The 22,017-nt window shown below is 35.8% G+C and overlaps 1 protein-coding gene across 2 annotated transcripts in view; it reads right to left on the minus strand.

Moving 5' to 3' along the window:
* LOC135835772 (lachesin-like) overlaps positions 1 to 22,017 on the minus strand; it is a 201,284-nt gene that overhangs the window by 9,959 nt on the left and 169,308 nt on the right. For both annotated transcript variants that reach the window (XM_065350195.1, XM_065350193.1), the window contains exons 5-8: positions 18,156 to 18,262; positions 4,221 to 4,406; positions 3,600 to 3,792; positions 3,378 to 3,506 (exon numbers count right to left, since the gene is read on the minus strand). In XM_065350195.1, the coding sequence (XP_065206267.1) occupies positions 3,378 to 3,506; positions 3,600 to 3,792; positions 4,221 to 4,406; positions 18,156 to 18,262 (615 nt within the window). The remainder of the gene's footprint in view (positions 1 to 3,377; positions 3,507 to 3,599; positions 3,793 to 4,220; positions 4,407 to 18,155; positions 18,263 to 22,017) is intronic.

The following is a 22,017-nucleotide window of genomic DNA, read 5'->3' on the forward strand; positions in this document are numbered from 1 at the left end:
CGACTCAGGGGTTGAAAATAGGGTACAAACCCAATTTCAGCTTTCTATGTCAATTTGGTAAAATTTTGATTTTCTCTCATTTTTAGACCAAACTTGAATTTTCAAAAATTTGCCAAAATATCGAAAAATTAATTTCAGCACATGAAATTTTGGCTGATAGTATACTTTGGAGTCCCCCATGGATTTCCCTCGTCCGATTCAAAAATTGTTGTGCTGGTTGGAACACTTCCCTTGCCAGGTAGTCGAAAATATATACCAATTCAATTCTATGAATCTATTCTAATGAAAAAAATTCCATTCTCAACACCAATAAATTCCGAGTAAGAAACCTGTGCAAAAATATCACTACATTAAATGTTATAATTGAAACTGAGATATCTATCAAAATTTATACTCGTTGACTCTTTCGTTCCAATGAACTGACCAGAAGAGTTCATCATAGAGTAGAAGTTAGGTATACGAAATATTGTAAAATCATCGAACCATACATCATGTTCAAAGGAATCTTAACAATTACTTTTCTTCATAGCTCAACGAAATTCGCCCTTCATCATCGCGATACCTTACACAGTACCTTTACTTTTTTTCTACAATACCTACTCGATGAAATTTAGAAAGTGTGAGAAATGAAAATTAATAACGTAAACGTGCAGTATAAAAGAGACGCGAGAAAAAACACTGTATGATCATTAATAAACCTAACTGATAAGGAGAGACTGCTGTATTGAATTCCAAACTAGAAACTTTATCAATATAAAAAGAGGAAATACGCCGAATGAAATACAATAAGAATGATAGACTATATTCGTGTTCGAGCCATTTCATTTTTATAGTTTCCTACTGTGTACCGAACCTACTAAAGATCAACAAATAAACAACAAGGCATCTACTAGAGAAAAAATGTGTTTTGTAGGTCTCTATCTCGATATTGTGCAAGCTGAGAAGATACCTAATCGTTTGGCATGAATGGATTCGAAAATTCGTACGAATTATCGATAAATTGAATACCAATGAAGAAAGAATAACATCAACAATACCAACATGATAGGTACCTACGTAGAATAATTTAAGAGTACCTACGAGTACATAATGTATATTCCAATTGAAATTATGAGGAACAAAGCCAACTGTTCCAAAAATTGTCTCAAGTTTCAATTAGAAATACACGTGAGAAGACCAGTTGATGTGTCCAGCTCTTAAGTAAATAAAAATTGAATTTTTGGAAAGAGTTCATTTTGAAGTTTTCATGAGTCGTGACCAAGATTTCAGGTGCACTATTAATCGATTCTTCAATTTATGAAAACATGTACGTATTTCCATAATTTGAATTTTTAGGGCCCTAACTCCTTTAGTAACCAAAAAAGTGACCAAACATGGGCAAAACATATTATTTTTCACATTTAAGCATGAGTTGAGGATCCTCTACCTCAAGCAAACAATCCTTGAATGCATTTGAAAGTAGCGGATATCTTGGCCACGGTTACAGATCATCAATTACGCGATTTCATCGTGAGAGTAAAGCTGTGAGCTTATAATCAGTTTTTTAGCAGAAAAAAAATCGATGAAAAAAACCAGAACTTTTCATTCTTGATTAAAATCTTAAAATGGATCGCGATAGAAACTTGTAATTTTTGCAAAAGGCAGATCCTTATGAAATATTGCCAAAACAATTTTTGCCAAAATTGAACTAGGCCCATTTTGAAACTTTTTAATTAAAATAACATATTTTTTGACAATTTTGAGCAAAGAAGAGAGAATTTTCCAAATTTTTTGGCAAAAAGGCGACATAACATATACCTACATTTTTTAAAAAGAAAGAGATTTTTTGGAATTCTTTACAAAAAAACCACAATTTTTCAAAGTAATTTTTTCCAAAAAAAAGGAACGTTTTGGCAATTTACACAAAATGCGAAACTTTTTTTTTTAGCAATTTTTGGCAGAGCATTTTCCTGAAAAAGCGGTAACTTTCGGCAGTAAATTGGCAAAAAATGCAAGAGTTTGACAATTTTTGCAAAAAACAAGACTGTTTGGCAATTATTGGCAAAAGAGGGATAATTTTTTTTGAAATTTTCTCAAAAAAGTTGAATTATTTTGCAATTTTACCTTATAGTAAAAAGCGGTACGTTTTGGTAATTTTTGACACAAAGAGCTCAACTTTACCTACTCAATTTTTGGGGGGAAAATAGGATTTTTCAACAATTACGTAATTATGTACCTATTCGCAATTTTTGTCCAAAAAGCGATACTTTTTTCTACTTTTGTAACATTTGTGACAATTTCTGGGCAACAAGCAAGAATCAGGTAAAATGCGAATTTAGGGCTATTTTGAAAAACATGAAATGAATTTTCACCAAAAATTCTGATTGATAAATTTTAGCAATTTTTTGAGATTTTTGCAAGAAGGTAGTTGACTATTTTCCAACATCAACATGACCAAGTTGAATCGAGAACATACAAACATACATCACTAGTCTAAATTCGAGGTGTTAATGCGTATTTTTCAATTTTTGGTAAATTTTTGAAAATTAAATTTGACCTTTGGTTAAAAATGAGAAAGACATCAAAATCTCACCACCTAAAAAACTGAAATGTTGGTATGTGAGTACTTCAAGTACAGGTGGAAAGGATCGAAGCAGTAAAAATAAACACTTTTTTTATTGAACTGAAATTATTTTGGGCAGTTTCTATGACATTTTTTAATCTGGAATTTCCAAAATGCGGCTGGACGCTCCAGCCTGACTTAAAAACACCTCCAATCGACTCAGCACGTTAAAATTAATATATTGAATGAAAGTTGGCTTTCCTATATACCTATGTATACTCAACTTCATTAAGTAACGCATAGTGGTACCTAATTTAAACTTTCAAAAATCTGCTGGAGGCTCCAGAATTGCTCAACACAGTTCGAAACCGTTTCTAATTGCTTCGGAAGTCAAAAAAAGAGGACATGCCAAATTTCAGCTTTGTAGGTCAATTTGGTAAAATTTTGATTTTCTTGCATTTCTGACCCAAAATTTGATTATCAAAAATTCTTCAAAAACTTACGAATGCATCTTGGCACGTGAAATTTGGACTATAGTGCATTTTTTTCGAGTTTCAGCTCACTCTCTAGTCTCTACAATGATGAGATATTTCGTTTAGGCTTCAGGTCACAATAAAGGTGAAAAAAAGATTCAATAGGTAATTTATTCGCAATCCTATCCCTGCACAAAATTTTCAAATTTTCCGAGCTAATAAGTTTTTTGTCATGCTTGAGGGATTCTTTTCACATTATTTTTCTCCATCTGTATACTCATTGACTTCTGTTCGTATTCTTTTCATATCAATTTTACTTACTTACAATAATTTCAAAATGATCTAAGTGAATCCCAACTTACAATTAACAATAAGCTGAACTCGTTGACTGACCGTCGGAGGAACTCCATTGAACGCAATACAAAGATAAATACCCATCTCGTTTCGCGTTACTTTTGGTAAATATAAGCTTTCGCCTTCGTAAACTTGCGCTGCAATTGTTAATATTATTCGGGTTATTATGTGGCATTAAAATACACTACACGGTACCTTTGCGAAATACGATAATTTAATATATAATTTACTTTTGTTTTTATCGTTAGTAAAACTACGAATAATAATTTCTCGACCGTCTTCGCGTCTCCATGAGATACTGGGTTTAGGCACACCTCGTGCTTTGCATTCCAATTTCGCCGATTTACCCTCAACAACAGTGGTATCTGTACTCGTACCAGTGGATATGATATCTGGAGGTACTACAACTTCTAGAAATGCTTTCTGCGAACGAAAAATATATATTTAAAAAAAAAATCGTATTTTTCTACATTATATGTACAATAAGATTAAAGCAGACGAAGCAAAGGTGGAATGACAAAGACTGCGAGATTCGTTTTAAAAAATACATCTTGTTGAGTACGTAACGTCGACTATCAACTTATAATTAGCGTAATGGGTCTCGTCATTACCGTTTTAAGCTGCCGAATATAGAGAGTTCAAAGGGTTCGCCATAGAAGGGTAACAAGAAGTATCTTTACTACGAATCTTTTTGTTTTTAGCATTTGTCAAAAAGGTCACTGCCATATCAAAGGTATCTAAAGGTAAAGCTACTCGTACACAGGAACTGACTACACAATGATGCGAAAAAACCAAAACCAAAAGCTCGTGTAACATAAAATGTATGACTATGACGTAAAAATTACTCATACCCGACTTTTCATCGGATCTGTATTCACTTGGCACATGTAATAACCGCGATCATCTCGTTTAACAGCTCGTATTGTCAAAGTCCACGTGTAAGCGTCGGTATGTGCGGCAACCAGCCGATGATTATTCGTAATTACATGGTCGTGTATGGCGAGAATTGCTTTAGTATCGGCGTTTATCCAAGCCACCTGTGGAATAATAAAATTCGCATTTTAATTAAAAATCCTCTCCGGTTCTCGTCGTCGTGTTTGGCTGGTGCAAAAATTAACGCCATTCAGTTTATAGGTTTTTAATATTGTCGACTGTTTTCGTTTTGTTAATTCACGTTTAAATGACACTTTGTTCGAGTTGTTAATTTAACTTGGCTGAAATGTTTTCCAACGCTGCTGAACGCTCGACGACGACGACGTCGCGCCGCGCCGCAGTTCGCCTCTTTCTCGAGTACTTCGTTCGGTTTATTTTAACAAAGTACTTTTTATTTGTTTTTTACGCTGTTTGAAAAGTTACCGAGTTAACCTTGGTATTATTTTCATTATATTTAAACTATGCATTTGCGTTAAACGTGTTCAAAGTTGCTTTATTTATACTTTTTACGTAGAACAAGTAATGAAAAAGCGAAAAAAAAGAACTTGAGGCTTAAATTATCTTTTACTTCGTTTACTTTTTTCAATTTTTTTTTCTTTCTCGTTTTTTCTTTTCGTCGGCGGAACGCGAATATCTTTCGGTGAATTTCTTGATGAGAAATGTTCGAATTTGACACCGATAGTGTTTCGTTACCCGTGGAAAACAAATTGCAAAATATTCGTGGAGGAACTTTTAACCAGAACTACGTGTAATGAACTCGTTTCGAGGTTGACGAAGGAGGATCGCGAAAAAAAATACCACGGAGAATTTTGACCGAATTTGGTGAAAACCTTCAATCTGAGTTGCAAGTTATCCAAAAATGTTTAGCTCAGGAGGTGCTTTCGTAGGCGAGATGTGTAGGTCATCTTCAAAGAGAGGTAACGAAAAACTCGCGATTTTTCGAAAATGCTCATCTTTGAAAACCCATATGTCTCTTTCCAAAACACTTCCAGGAGCCAACATTATTATGTGACTTTCAACTCAAAATGAAAATCTCAACAGAATTTCGTCAACAATTTTTAGATCCTTTTTCGCGATCCATCTTAATAAATACATAACAAATTCAAAAATAATTACAAAAATCACATGAGTTGAGCTCAAAATATCCATAACTTATCAATAATAAATTTTAGGTGGAAAACTGAGAATACCTTGAAAACCAAGCATTAGAGAAGGCGATGAAAAATAATCTCAACGTTTTGAAATTTTTTTTACAGCTTTTTCAAATTGCAGCCTCAAAAATATTGATAAGATTGTCTATCCAGGTCGCCGTGAATATATTGTAGAATATTTTCACTGGTGTTAATAAAATTGCATACTCAGTTTGCCGTAAATACAATTTCAGTTCTACGATTGTTGTTGTTTATTTAGTTTCAATGTTTTTCTGTATGCATCGGATTTGAATATTTACTGCAATGATGGATTTTGGCAAGTTGATAACTTTTAGGGGAAGGTAGGTTTCTTGTGAAAATTTTAAAAAATTTTACAGAATAGAAAAATGATATTCGGAAACAAAAAGTTGCTGATATCTACATCGCAGGGACTCTTATGAACTCGAAAAAAATAATCGAGAGTTACATCGACAACATTGCAGAGCATCGAATACGTTTTTCAAGGTGGCAATAAATGATTCGTAACATAATTTATCTGCTCTGAATAATCTCAGCCTGAACAACTAGGTCAAAAAAAAAAAAAAAAAAATGAAAAATTCACGTAGTAAAAATAACAAGTCATATTTTTAAAACGTTTAAAAAAATGCACATGAATTTATTAAATATGCAAAAAAAAACCGATTTTTTCCTGGTACCTAATAATTAAGTAAAGGGTGGGTGGTCTTCGACTTTTTTGGGAAATCGAAAAGGCGGAAGAATTCGATGACAAGTTGCAGAGAAACCTAAAAAATTTTTGGTCGTAATTTTTTTCGATTCAGAGAGTCAAATTAATTAGATTTTCATTTTTTCACGATGATCTAGCTCAATTTCAAATATGCCTCTTTCAAGCCCAAAATTTAAAATTTTTCAAAAAAAGCATGAAATAATTTTGAAAAATTGAACTGAATAATTCCAAAAACCATATTTTGGAGCAGTTTTGCTCCTTGGATACAAATGCGAGATTACTAGGATGACTTTTTGAAGTAAAACACCAGTTTTACAAAATTCGATTTTTTGGTTATTTTTTTAATGAAAATTTTCAGATCTCGAGTTGACAAAAAAAGTGATTAAAAATCGAGCTAAAACCATCCCGAAAAGAGGGAAATTGGGGTTATTTGATTCGCTGAATCCAATTATGGCGATTGAAAAATATCGACTTGATGGATAGCAGTTCCGGTGCCAGGATTTCTCTTTGAAGTTGGATAATTGGATCCAAACCCAGCAATTTTGCCATCTCATTTTTTCGGAATTAGGAAGGGGGTATAATAAAGTTTTCCAAGGGGCAGAAACCACGCCACTAGGCCACTTATCGTGCCTGCCACAGAGACTTTTTTTTGACACTCAGAAGGCTAGTACCACGCATGAATCCGGCAGCATTTATGACCGACTTCGAGATCGCTCTACCTATTTCATTTTTAGAAAGGATGAGGAACTTCAGCGACGGAAGGTAGTATTTCGATAATATTTGTGAGAATGACGACTTTTATGGAACGATAAATCTATTCATAGACAAGATGATTAACATCGAAAAAATATGAAGAAAAACCCCTCTTCCTCTCAGAAAATCGAAAAAAATGAAGTGATGTGGGCCCAAGTAAGGAGAGAACAAAATGTTTAAGATAAATTTCTGATCTTTTAAAATATCTTCTTGGAAAATCATCACTTTTTACCACCGAAAGATATGGATTAGGGCATAACGAGCAGCCTGAGCGAGACGAAGACGTGAGACGAGAGGTTTGAGGCAATTTTTTAACGTGATATCAATTTTTTTTCAAAAAAGAAACAAGACTCTGGGAGAGGAAGGATTTCCCACACAATTCCTCCTTAAAACCGGGCACTGGTGGGGATATAGTAATCCCGAAGACGAATAGTGCTGTTAAAACAATGAAATGTGCTGAAAATTGGTTTTAAAGATGGAGCATAAAAAAATATTTCAACCAACATAAACATTTTCTAAGTTTTATTTTCAAAATGTGATCAAAAAAAGTTGGAAAGCTAAAATTCGGTTCATTGCCTATTTTGGACGTCTAAAGTTGATTGGTGATGGTTTCGAGTCGTTCTAAAGCATTCAGCGGATTTTTGATAGTCCAGTTTTCGAAAAAATATCATTAATGGGGTCAATATGGTCCAATAGAAATGGATTCTGAAAATGTTGGTCAAAATCGATTGAAATGCTCACACAGACCATAAATATGAACTCACAGGTGCTAAATTTCATTTTGATCCTTCCTATTTACAATATTTTATCGAAAAGTGGAGAAACAAAAATCCAATGAATGCTTCAGAAAATCTCGAAACTATCAGCAATCGACTTGGGAGGGGAGGTCGAAAATATAATATAGAATATACGCCAAATCACCTTTCAACTTGATTTGATCAAATTTCGATTTCTTTCATGAAAAACAAGCTAAATTCAAAATTTAAAAAATTCGACAAAAAATTAGGAAATCAATTACAGAAGCTGAAATTTTTGCTGGAGGCGTATTTCAGGGTTCTTACTCCGATTTCGTCAAAAAATTCTAGAGCCTGATGAGATTCATCCTTCATTGGAAACAATTCGAGAACTTGAGATTTTTGTCAACGTATAATTAGAGACGAGGTTATTTTCAAAATTTCAACATCAATTTTCAAGGTAGAAGAAGCTAGAAAAATTGATATAAAAAAAGTTGGAAGCATTTACACACTGAGAACTTCCACAATTCCACATATCATCTGCCAAGTTTAGAAATCATTTGACCAAAAAATATTCAAAATGGAGCAAACCCAATTCAAGGCTTAAAGCTGAATAGCTGAACAACGCAGACAAATGAAATAACACATCGAATGTAGTCAATTTGACACATAATCGTAAAAATTTACTATACTAGTCGATTTTCTACAAAACGATAAACATATATCATGTTGAAATAGACAACATTTTTCACGCGTTATTCTCTACACCTGATTAACCAGCATATTGCAGAACACCGTATGTGCATACGTACACATATTTTATTTCATAAACGTATAATTTTTTCTCACTCGAATAACCCTTCCCTCGCATATCATCATCACCTCACAAAACTTTGTTCCAATTACCATCAATGTACATGGTATGTATATGTACTATATCGATACCTACTCGTCTGCTGAACAAAAACACACGTAAATTTGCCCAACACCTCATCGCACCTACATATTTCTATACACGCAGCCGAAAAATACGTTCGCACGATGGATGGAGACCCAAAGCTATAGGCAGAGAAACAGGGTGAAACGCCAAAAATTCTGTGTTATCGAGAGCTATAACGCCCCAATAACTTCCCGAATCCAGCCGGTGTAATAAAATTGCGTTGTGTACGCGTTCCGGCGCGGCGGCGTGGCGGTGGCGTACACAGAGAGCGTGCTCTCCCTCGACGTGCTCCTGTTCCTCCACCTGCTCCTGTGTCGAACGATTTCCATGCATAACATACCGCGGCTCTATTATTTCAAACGGATTAGGTGATGTAAAGACTACGTCAAATTATCATCAGTTTCGCGTTTATTATCTTATTGAAATCCGCCATGGAACAGAAACTAACGTTACAGGAAATACGCCAGAGATTATTACGTGTGTAGCGGCGGCGTCCGCGCCTCGCCTCGTCCCTTCGCTCATCCCTCGAATTCCTACAGGGATGGGGTTTACATTATTATGTCATTCTGTGTATTATCATCCAAACTCTCTATATTTGTTGATACGCGAAAAGCGCTCACCACGTCGTCGGGGTGCCATTTACCCTTCCATACAATGACAAGGGCGCTCAGACGCGTTAAAATTCACGCTCCGGTAATATTGATATTATCAGAGGACATACTAAAACTGTTAAACGTTACAAATATTTTACCCTCGTGTACTCCACCTGCTCGTCTCAAAAGGGCTGCTCGTCATCGTCGTCAAGTTCATCATATTATTATCGAGTTTATTATTTTTATAATACCAGTGGTAGGTACTGAGCATGGAGCAGGGAAACGGAGGTAGAGAGTGAACGCGCGCGCTTTGTACGTAATTTTCTTCTTGTTATGGTTGTTTTGTAAAGGCGCCCAGCCATCGTCATAGTAGCCTTTGGGGATGTTAATGTCTTCGGCGTGTGGTGTATCTCAGTGTACTACTGTGTACGCACGGTATACCAGCAATTTAACCAACCCCCGCTCCTCAGTGTTTCATTTCTAAGCATTATACTCCTGGAATGTCCACCATTTCAAGGTCAGGGACCAGTGATCCAGGGCAGAAGCTTGATAAAGAGACAGCATGCAGATAAAAATTGAGCATACATTTTCATAGAAAAGAACCTAAATAATATTTTAGTCGTCCATTTTTGAATTTAGCGAGTTGAATTACCCAGATTTTTACTCTTTTCACTATGATCTAGCTCAATTTCAAATATGCCTCTTCTAAGCCTAAAATTTGAAATTTTTCAAAAGAAAAATCATCAACTCATTTTTGAAAAATTGAACTAAATAATTTCAAAAATCATACTTTGAGGCAGTGTTAGCTCGCTGGATACAAATGCAAGATTTACAGGACAACTTTTTGAAGTGAAACACAAATTTTCCAAAATTCGATTTCTTGATTAATTTTTCAACAAAAAATTTCAGATCTCGAGTTGAATAAAGAGATTAAAAATCAAGCTAAACCATCCCGAAAAAAGTGAAACTGAGGTAATTTGACTTGCTGAATACAAATTATGGTGATGAAAAAAAAACGACTTTGATGTATAGCAGTGCCGGTGTCAGGATTTTTCTTGGGAGTTTTGGATAATTGTATTCAAACCCAGCAATTTTGTAATCTCATCGTTTCAGGTAGGGGAAGGGGGCATAATCCAGTTTCCCAAGGAGCAGAAACCACGCCAGCCACCATGTCATTTACATATTTAAAATCGTCCACAGAGACGTTTTGGCACTCAAAAGGCTAAGAACGTGAGATGAAACCGGCAGCTTTCATGACAGATTTTGAGCTAGCCCTGTTTCATTTTTAGAAAGGGGAAACTTAAGTGACTAACATTTTTCTGAGAGGTAGTATTTCGAGTAATTGGGTACCTAGGTATAATGTAGGTTTGAAAAGAAGAGAAAAGCCTCTTCCTCTGAAAAAAGATAGAAAAAATAAAGTGATATGTGATAGTTGAATTTGATCGAGTAAGGCTCAAAAAGGGTATGCATCCATCCTGCAACCACCTTATGAATAATTATAATTATTGTGTACCTGATTTTGTGAATTTAATTTGGCTGTGTCCACGAAAAAATCATTTAGGTAGGTATATCTATTTTAAAAGAGCGATCATGGATCGCAAAAAAAAAGTCGGCGGGTTTTGACCAGATTCAGCAGACATCTTTACATTGAGTTGAAAGTTACTCACAAGGGAACTACCTGAACCGGCAGAAACGAAAATGAACGAATCAAAGCTAGATCGAAAGGAGACCACCTCAGAACCCCAAATCCAAAATTTCAAGTGCTGAAGTTGATTTCTCGATTTTTAGTGAATTTTTGAAAATTGAAAAATCCAAGAGATTATAAATTAATACCAAAAATAGAAAATATTGATGAAAATTGAAATTTTCTCGGGAAGTGGTTCAGATGGCATCCCTAACTCATTTACAACTATCAAAATTCGTAAAACCTCAATTTCAGCCATTCTGGAGCATCCAGCGATTTTTTATCATTTCTCCAGAAACTTGAAATTGCTGTGGAACGGCTAAAAATCAACTTCAGCACAAATCACTTTATTTGAGGCCTATGTGGGTTGTCTTTTAACCATTTTTTGCAGTTGTCGCGAAAATCGGCGTCTGCCGGTTCAGATGTGTATTTTTGCCCACTGGAAAAAATGCCAAAATTTCAAAATGTTAAATATTCCATCTTTTGCGATCCTACCAATCCGAAATCGAGCTCCGACCTATTTTCGACGTTCCGAATAGGTGAAACCCCCATTTTGACCATTCTGGAGCCTCCAGAGATTCCTTATCAATTATCATTTCTCCAGAAACTTGAAATTGCTGTGGAACGACTAAAAATCAACTTTAGCACAAATCACTTTAGTTGGGACCTATGTGGGTTGTCTTTAATCATTTTTTGAGGTTTTCGCGAAAATCGGCGTCTGCCGGTTCAGATGTGTATTTTTGCCCACTGGAAAAAATGCCAAAATTTGAAAATGTTGAATATTCCATCTTTCGTTCATTTTTGTTTCTGCCGGTTCAGGTAGTTCCCTTGTCAGAACAATTTTCAACTCCGAAGGTGCCCCTGGAAGTAAGATACGAAACCTAAAATAGTGGACATTCTGAAAAAGTTCGTTTTTATGCTTCTGTCACTACTCAACCTGTTTTCGGAAAACTGCCCCAGCTCCAAGTGAAAGTATTCGAAATTCTGCCTTGAACTATGCTATTGTCGTCACAATTCAAGACCGCTAGAAGAGCTACAGAGCGATTGAAAATTGGCAAATCGCTTGTTTTAAGATAAATTTATGTTCTGAAAATTAAAAAATATCATTCCTGGATCTTGGGAAATATTCTGGAACACAGTGGTGCCAATTTTCAAGTTTTTGGCAATTTTCCTTGATTTTTTGAAATTAGAATAAAATGACCAAAGATTGGCACTACTACGTCCCAAAATATTTCCGCAGTTTCAGAAATGACGTCTCTCAGTACTTTTGCATCAATTATGCAAAAAATTTGAGAAGAAGAAATTTTTAAAACACGAATTGACCCCTAAAATTACCGATTGGCCAATTTTCAACCGCTCAGTATGCAGAACCCTAAAATTGGTTTTAAATTTTGATAAAAATGACCTTAAATACAGCTACTGGACTATTTTCCCCAAAACGGGTTGGGTGGCTACAGGAGCAAAAAAACAAGTTTTTTTCAAAAATGTTCCCCCTTTCCTCTCCTCCAGAAACACCTTCGGAGTTGGAAATTTTTCTGGATAACATTCAACTTGAAATGAAGGTCTTTGCTGAATCCGGTCAAAATCCGTCAACCTTCTTTTTTGGGTGACGATTTTACCCCATGGAAAGGAAAATCAACATAACTTTTCAACGAGTTTTGTCTGATGACAATATATGTATTTCAACTGAGCGTGCGCCTAGAAATAGTGAAATTGTTGTGCCCCGCTGAATTCCATCGCAGTCCGCGTTCACTGAATGGCTGTCCAAAAGGAAAGCAATTGAACGTCGATAATTTATTTTGTACACTGGTGTGTACCCAATTTGAAGTGAAAACCCCGGACTCAGCCACTTGTATGAGGAGGGGGGGGGTCGAACTTTTTTTGGGTTGTCTCCCACTTTTGGTGAAGTTCCTCACCAAATTGTTGAAAACAAGACTTATTCTCTTCATCTTAGCAGAAATTCTCCTCAAAGAAAATATTCTCAGTACCACCAACCACTCATATAAGCATAAATAAATGCTCCTCATTGTAAATGAAAAGTTTGCCGCATTGACTATGTCGTACACGACCAGAATATAGGTAATAGGTAGTTACTATACGTACACAATTACACATATGCACGTCTATTTGCAATGAAAAACGCTCATTCGCCGACCGGAAAACGTTTGTTAATGAAAAGCTTTTCATAAAGCTATGCGCTTTGTAAAAAATTATCCGTTGTCATCGTTAAATCATTTATTTTTTCGTCGCATTGGTGTAATCCGTGCGGTCGCCGCGACTCTTCCTTGTTCGATAACAACCACTGCGCTAGGGCGGCGATGCCAGGCGCAGGGAGTTTACTACACGTAATATTTGCTTTTCACGTACACATAGTGAGGATTTGCTTTTCGCGTATACTCTCTTCTGCCCTCCCTTTCAACCATGTGTCCAGTAATGGTCACTACATCGCATCGGAACCATGTGTATTAATGAATGCGCCAATATAGCTATAGACAGATAGGTGCACGAATAATATGCAAGCGAGGGGAGAAACGAGCACCAGTAATCGAAATGGAATAAATGAGGGAAAATGGGGGAAATTAGCGTAGTTCAGGGACGAGGTGCAAAAAATGGATAGCAGTCTGGGATTTTTTCATGGTAGGTAGTGTATGGGTTTTACAGCATAATAATTCTAATAATTTGTTGACTGTGTTTGTCAATAAAATTCAAAAATATTGGATATTTTTCCATTTATTGGGAATGCAAGTGATAAATTTGATTTAGCAATATTATTCCCTTCTCATTAACAATTTTGCCATTACTTCCAAGCTCATCAAACTAATGTAAGAGAAAATATTTAATCGCAGCTTTGGAACTTACAGTAATGTTCCTTCAATGCGAAGAAAAATGATCTTACTCCTGATCTTGAGCTCTGCCAAAAAAAATACCAATGGAAGAACCTATAAAGTTGTCCAAGAGAAAAAAGTTTCTCAACGTTTCTAAAATTGACCAATATCCAATACTTAGGTATTATTTTTCAAAACCAAACTCCTTTAAGTATACCTTAATATTTTCTTTGCTATTACAGGTCGAATTTTGCTTTACTATGTACTTCTAACCCCTGTTGAACTCGATTCGGCGCATTACTTACCGACGTTCTACTACCATTTTACCCCCATTTTTTTCTCTACACCTCTTATAATAAACAATTAACAAGGAAAATATTCTCTAATGATCAATTATTACTCGGCGAAAGAATGAAAAGGTGAGGTATGAAAGCATATAGAAGAATAGGAGGAGGTGAAGGGAGCAATTAATAAAACAACCGACGAAGTGCAATAACTACGGCGTTGGTGACCTTTAAACACGAGCGACGATCTGAGCAAAAATATGACGATATTCGACGAGCTGAACTAGAGTTTGTTTTATGTAATCGAGTGTGTGAAAATGTAAGGAAAAGATGATATGAATAAGACGAAAAGCAAGCAAAATTAATAGGAAATGAAGTTCAACATGGGCATATATTTTTCATTGGTAGGAAATTAGACGATGTAGCTTTGGGTCCTCAAAAATAAATGACGCAGGAAAACGAAGTCTTCTTTCCACAGTGATTTCATGTGTGATGGGTTATTTTTTTGAGAAATTAAGTACTTGAAATATAATGTACTGATCTGTATTTTTAGAAGAGTAAAAAAGCAACACCGCAGCAAAAAGAGTAAGTATCAGAGCCTTGCACAATGGCGATAATTATCTGCTATGATGAATATCATATTGTAGGTTAACAGTTACAATAAGTACTCGTAGGTATGTGTCATCATTGCGGAGGGGAGGGTAATCTTATCTCAACTACTCACATCGTGACAATACTGGGTGAATAACAAATTGAAAAAATGTGCTTTTGAGTTATTGTCTTAATGCAAAATGAAATATTCTCTCCGGTTTCATTGAAACAATCACCCAAACGCCAACTTTTTGAATGATTATTCAATTTTTCAATTTTCAAGCAGGGCATTTCTTCTCCTTCTTGATGACAGTATATCCCTTATTCTTACTCAGACACCCAGTGGCAATGATATAAGAGATTATAGCATAATTTTATGAATGTACCTAAGTAGATATATTTGTTTAAATTTAGAAATTATACAATATTAGTGTTTAATTTTACAAGATTTCAATTATAATAATAAACCAAAAATTAGCGACAGGGGAGTCTGTCAAAACTGACCATTCCTCAAAAGAAAAGAGCTCTGATGTGTGGATTTTGTTTTTTCACATCAGAGATGCAAAAACAAAAGTGCCACTTTTCGCAGTATGCAACAAATGTGAAAAGGTATGAGTGTAATAAATAATTTATTGCGTATTTAGAAAGACACCCGGATACGGTGACCCAGCATTATGGCCTCACATTAACCCAAAAAATTGAAGAAAAATTATGGATCAGCCTTACTGAAACTTCAAATTCATTAGGTCCGCAAAGGATACTGGGAAGTTGGAAAAAGGTTTTCTTTCATTTTTTTTCTTTAAAAAAAATTATCTATGTTCCTATAGTGAAAATTCCTTAATTTATATTTTTGATCTGTGTGTTTTTGGTGATTTTCTTGTAAAATGATGAATGCATTTTTTTTGATAATAAATTGAACGTTTTTCTTTTTGGTAATTTAGAAGTTTGAAACAATTTAATGTCTCTTAGATTTCAATATAGCCTTAGAATGATTGGGATTCCTACGAATCATAGGAGGACCAACCAGACCCACGATCACGGGGAATTGTGGCGTAATAGGAATGGCTGTTTTATGGACCTTGAGGAAGATCAGTTTAGAGAGCAAATTCGGCTCAGTAGAGCGGCATTCCATGGCCTTTGTGGGTGACTTCGAAGTGTTGTCAAGGTCGGAACAACCTGCAGAGCCCCTCTGAAACTAAAGGTATGACAATCAATTCCAGAGCATATAAATCACTCCTTGATATGCACTCGTAATTTCATCAATAGTTTAACATTTTTGATTTTTTATTATAGGTCATAAGGACACTTCGATTTTCAGCCAAAGGGGAAGAGGCCAGAACGCCATTACAATTTTTTTTTACATCTTTACATGATGAAAATAACTTCAATGAACGAGCACTTGCCGTATGAGCAGTGAAACTTTTCAAGGTTCATCTATCATAGCTGCAAACCGTGCATTGATCTAGACTAGTGCCATCAAAATCAAAGATCACTTTTGGGGTTCTACTGAGTGGCTGAAAATTTGCAAGTCATATGTACATACATATAATATATGTTTTTAAATAAATTTGTGCTTTCCTTCACGAATATTTTGTATTGATGATGCCAAACATCAAAATATATACAGTCTGTGAAACTCAAGAAATATTTTGGAACACAGCGGAGCCAATTTTTGGTTCTCATTACCAATTTCAACTGTTTGGTTTTTTGAAATTGGGACTTCTGTATTCTAAAACATTTAGTAAATTGATGCGAAATATTTGTTAAGAAAATGCTTTCAAAACATTAACCCAAAAATAAGTCATCTGCCGATTTTCAGCCAGCCAGCAAAACCCTATAAGTGGTCTTGGATGACATGACCAGGTTCAACGCAGAATCTCAAATATCATCTTTTGGAACTAGACCATTTTTTCCAAAACTAGTTGGGTGGGGACTAGAGCCAAAAAAACACATATTTTCCGAAAATGACCCGGGCTGTTTTAGGGTCTACGAGTATATCCCTCTTTCAGGAGCGCTCCCAGAGTTGAATGTTGAAATTCTTCTTGAGTGACATCAACTCAAAATGCAAGGTTTCCATTGAATTCGGTCAAAATCCTCTAACATTTTCTTTTCGTGATCTAATAACTAGTTCAAATATTCAATATCATTATAAAAGAATTCTGCGAAAATGAGGAATTTCAGCATATCTAACATCGTTATGTTCTATCGCATACCCAGTACCATTACCATTTCTCCATTCACCTCTTCCTCTACTTATACCGAAAAAAGAAGTATTTTCACTTTGAAAAATACGTAAACGAATTCGAAAAAGCGGAAATAGCAACAACGACTGAAGAGTGGGCGAGGACCGGGTGAATTTTTGTATTATTTTACACGTCGCTCGCGAACCAGGAAGGAAAGGGGTAAGCAGAACAGACAACACAACATTACAGGACAACTAAATACTCATCCATCATTTGATGGCATGGGGGGGGGGAGTAGTGGTGACGATGGAGAAAGCGCGAAATAGACAAAGAGAGCGAGAAAGATGGCGTTGTCAACAACTCTTGGAAACGAACCCTGCATTCCAGATTATTGCGAAGTGTTGTATATACCCATATACTCGTACACTAAAACATGGATATAGGATAGATACCACCAACGAGCACTCTGTACGTATTTTTGTTGGCTGACGGTAACCCTGTACGTACAATGGACCGTTTTTAGCTTTACACCCAGCAACTTTCCTTTTCCACGTTTTTGCACATACACCGCATTTGTCTAACAATTTCGTCATTTAGAAAGAATCTTAATTACTGCAATTTATTATTAAACGTGTTCTGTGTCGCGGTACAAGTCGTTTTTTCTGCACCCCTTTCCGCCCCATTTCTAGCTTCATCTCATGTACGAGATGGGCGCACACCGAGCGAGATGCTGAACAAATTCTCAGGTACCTATAGTATAATCTTCGAAGAAGAATATTTTAAATTAGTTTTTTCTCGCCGTCGACGCCTTAGCTGCGGTTGCAAGTTGGAAAAAAGGGCACCCTGTTTTGCTGGCGCGAGACGAATACGCGCCATTTAATTTACTCGGTCGCAAGAGTTGATGAAGTACCACGTACAATTTCTTCACCACCTTTGGAATGTGCGGGCGAAAAATTTAAACCGTTCAGTTCGTCGCCGCCGGTGAAAATGTGCACATGAATGGAATGCTTGGGGAAGGATACGATGCGATGTTTTTGTCTTGTAATTTTAAATTAATCTTTATACACCTTTTTCGGATTGTTCGGATGAGATTTGCGAAAGCGTGTGGAACGTGAGAAGGCGGCACGATCAGACGAAAGAGAAAATAATTCTGTTGTAATTTCTTTATCGCTGCTAATGAACTAGTGTTTTTCTTTCGTTTTCTTTTTTTGACGTCAAGTTGGTTTATCGGATAGAGGCGAGGCAAGTTTTCAAAGATGTAATGTGTTTTTTTGTCGGTATTCTTGCCAAGAGTGTAAATGAATGATGGGTGATTTCGTGTTAAAAGTTGTCAAGCGTTACAAACAGTTCAAGTGGCGTGTGAAAGAATACCACTAAAAGTATGGTAGTACCTTGTATCCTCCTAAATGATCTACTTCGCATTTGAATACAGCATCTTTGCCTTTTGGTACAGTCACGTTGTTGAGATCTTGAATGAAATTTGGTTCGTATCCGTTTGCTGTAAACAAAAAATAGGATCGAATAATTAATAGATTGATTGGTAATGATAATGTATAGGTACTTCAATTTTTCGTCATATTTATAAATTCGAGGACTTGCTGATTAGAAAGAGAAAAGGCAAAGCTTCCCCACCCGAATTGAAGAAGCTATAAATGATTTTTAATTTCAAAAAATCGCGATGAAAAAAATTATGGCAGAAATAAATACTACGTCAAAAAATGAACAAATTTTGTTACGATCATTTTCTTTCTTACAAGGGAACCTCTTGAGGTGTCACACTCCGATTTGAACGAGACTGCGCTTATTGGAAAGAGCATAGTCTAAAACCCTCAAAACCAAATTTTCAGCTGCCCAAGTTCATTTTTCGATTTTTTGGCGAATTTTTGAAAATTCAAAATTGACTGTTTTTGGCGATGTATGCTTTTTTTTAAAAGTACGTACTTGATCAGTAAAAATGGTCAAAATAAGTCCCAAAACTAATATTAATTACCCAAATTCAAATTTCACCAATTCCAGCCACTCTGGAGCCTCCAGCGCGATTTTTCAATTTCTCCAGAATTTTGAATTTGCTCCAGAAGGCGTGAATATGCAGTTTTGGGCAGCTAAAAATCGAGTTGTGCATTATATCGACCTGTTTAAGGAGTTTATCTACATTTGAGCCGATTTTGGGAGTGACACCTCAAGAGTGGTTTTTTGACCAGCTTTTTTCAAAATTAAAAAATACAAAAAATACAAAGTTTCCCGTTTGTGTGGAAATTTTTGAAATTCACGCGAATCGCTGTATTTTGTCCGAAACTAACCCCCAAAATTCAAATTTAACAATTTCCAGCCATTCTGGAGCCTCCAGCGCGATTTTTCAATTTCTCCCGAATTTTGAATTTGCTCCAGAAGACGTGAATATGCAGTTGGGCAGCTAAAAATCGAGTTGTGCATTATACTCGACCTGTTTAAGGAGTTTATCTACATTTAAGCCGATTTTGAGAGTGACACCTACAGAGTGGTTTTTTGACCAGCTTTTTTCAAAATTAAAAAATCAAAAAAATCAAAATATAACCGTTTGTGAGGAAATTTTTTAAATTTGTGCGAATCGCTGTATTTCTTCAAGAACTAACCCCCGGAGCGCAAATTCCACGGCCATTTCCGGCCGTTTTGGAGCGAGAGTGACACCTCAAAAAACCACTCTTGAGGTGTCACTCTCAAAATCGGCTCAAATGTGGATTAACTTGTTAAACAGGTCAAGTGTAATATATAACTCAATTTTTAGCTGCCCAACTGCATATTCACGCCTTCTGGAGAAATTGAAAATCGCGCTGGAGGCTCCAGAATAGCTGGAAATTGTGAAATTTGGATGGGGGGGGGGTTAGTTCTGGACAAAATACAGCAATTCGCGTAAATTTCGAAAATTTCCACACAAACGGGAAACTTTTGATTTTTGGATTTTTTAATTTTGAAAAAAGCTGGTCAAAAAACAACTCTTGAGGTGCCACTCAAAATCGGCTCAAATGTAGATAAACTCGTTAAACAGGTCGAGTATAATGCACAACTCGATTTTTAGCTGCCCAACTGCATATTCACGCCTTCTGGAGCAAATTAAAAATTCTGGAGAAATTGAAAAATCGCGCTGGAGACTCCAGAATGGCTGGAAATGGTAAAATTTGGATTTGGGTAATTATTATTAGTTTTGGGACTTATTTTCACCATTTTTACTGATCAAGTGCGTATTTTTTTTAAAAAAAGCATAAATCACCAAAAACAGTCAATTTTGAATTTTCAAAAATTCGCCAAAAATCGAAAAATGAACTTGGGCAGCTGAAAATTCGGTTTTGGGGGTTTTAGACTATGCCCTTTTCAAAAATCGCAGTCCCGTTCAAATCGGAGTATGACACCTCAAGAGGTTCCCTTGTTAGTCTAAAATTTAAGAAGTTTTTGAAGCACAACAATTTTTCAATTTGCTAAAAATTCATTAAATTTACAATTTTTGAGCTTCAAAAACTACCATTTAGAGTAAGAAAAAAAATGATCATAACAATTTTTTGACGTAGTATTCATTTTTGTATTTATTTTTCATCGCAATTCTTTGAAATTGAAAATAATTTGTAGCCCCTTCAATTTGTAAGTAACAAAAAGTCATAATAGGTAATTTTGTTCATTTTTCAAAGTACTACCGCCCTCCATGGTTCAAATTGGATTTTGGCTCTCACCTTTTCAAAACCTTTTTTCTTAGACGTACCCGACACCACAGACACCCCGTATACAGCTATCTTATACTAGAGAGAGAAGTAGAGCAAAAAAGATGGACATTCACGAGGACAATTATGTGGCGGTACATCATGCTCATCTATGCACATCAGTAGAGGAAACTGGACACATCATGGAGGAAAATACGATTTCACCGACTCCCACTAGTTCAACGAATTGAAAGGGTTACATTGACGATGACCCGGCCTGAAGCGTTGTGTGTATGAGAAGGCGACCGACGACGACAATGATGATGACGACGACGGTGGCAACTAATTTAAATACAATCACATCTGCATAATGAAACTTCACTTATTAAATAATTACACAGAATGTAAATTCATTTGTCAAATTTGATAAAATGTATAAGCCAGCGCGAGAGAACGCCGTTAGATGAAGTAATAGGTGGCGGTGAGGTGAAGAAGGGAGAAATTCCGACGTCGCAGGCGCGTTTATGTGTACAATATTGGAGCAAGGGTGTCTCTGTCTGCGTTCTATGTGTACATAGGCAAGCGTCCAAATATTCAAATAGCCTTTGCCGATTATGTTGTGTGCAAACGTATAAATGCGGGGTTGTTTATATGGCATATTACTCTGCTTCAGTGTGCGTGAGATGTATGTGGCTGCGTAACATTCAGAATCTGAACAGATCGCGGGATGTAGATCCCTATTTTACCAACAGTGGTACACCCAGATATGCGAGATACTGAGCTCTACCTATGTATTTGTACCTATATGCGATGCCATATCTATGTAATTCGATTTTTTTACAACTTCCAAAAACCCTCTCTCGAAATAATTATTTATCTGAATTGCAAAAACACACATTTTCGATTGTCGAGTTTTTTACTCTGAATATTTCTGTCGGAAGGGAAAAAGAATATCAAAAAGTAAAGTAGACAACAATCGTATAAACGACAATGACTATCGAGGTGGCAATTTGCTCCAGTTGGCGATTCTTTTCGATTTTTTTTTACCACCATCGTCTTCGTCAAACGTTCATTTTTCGGGGGCAGCAATTTTATTTTTTTGTTACATTGGCCAGCCATGAGCGAGAAAACATTGTATACTGAAGATGTAAGTGTTACGCGATTATTCTTCGTTCATTATTCTCGGGAGACAAATACGAAGCTGTGGCGTAATATTGTAGATTTTTTTTTTTTTTCAGCGGCTACTACAAACTGCTTTTTCTACAGGGGATAGAGTTCACGTAGTTTTTATTTCGAGGGTTTTATACACGAGGATAGTGAGAATTTCACGAGGTCTAGGGTTTAGTTTTATAATTTTCTAAGCTGCTAAGTATCTGACTCAGAGACTAGTTTAGGTCTTGTATTCAATACATATTGAAACATTAATAATTCGATGAATATATATATTTTTGAGAGATTTTCAGAGAAACGCTATCGAACTTGGATCGAATCAGCCCATCGACATAACAAAATGCTTGTTTTTTTGTTTATAATTTAATAATTTAAAATTATTCTAACCAATAGCTGAACGAAAGTCAAACGATTT

Source organism: Planococcus citri, chromosome 2 (genome assembly GCF_950023065.1).
Source record: "Planococcus citri chromosome 2, ihPlaCitr1.1, whole genome shotgun sequence".
Classification (NCBI taxonomy): domain Eukaryota; kingdom Metazoa; phylum Arthropoda; class Insecta; order Hemiptera; family Pseudococcidae; genus Planococcus; species Planococcus citri.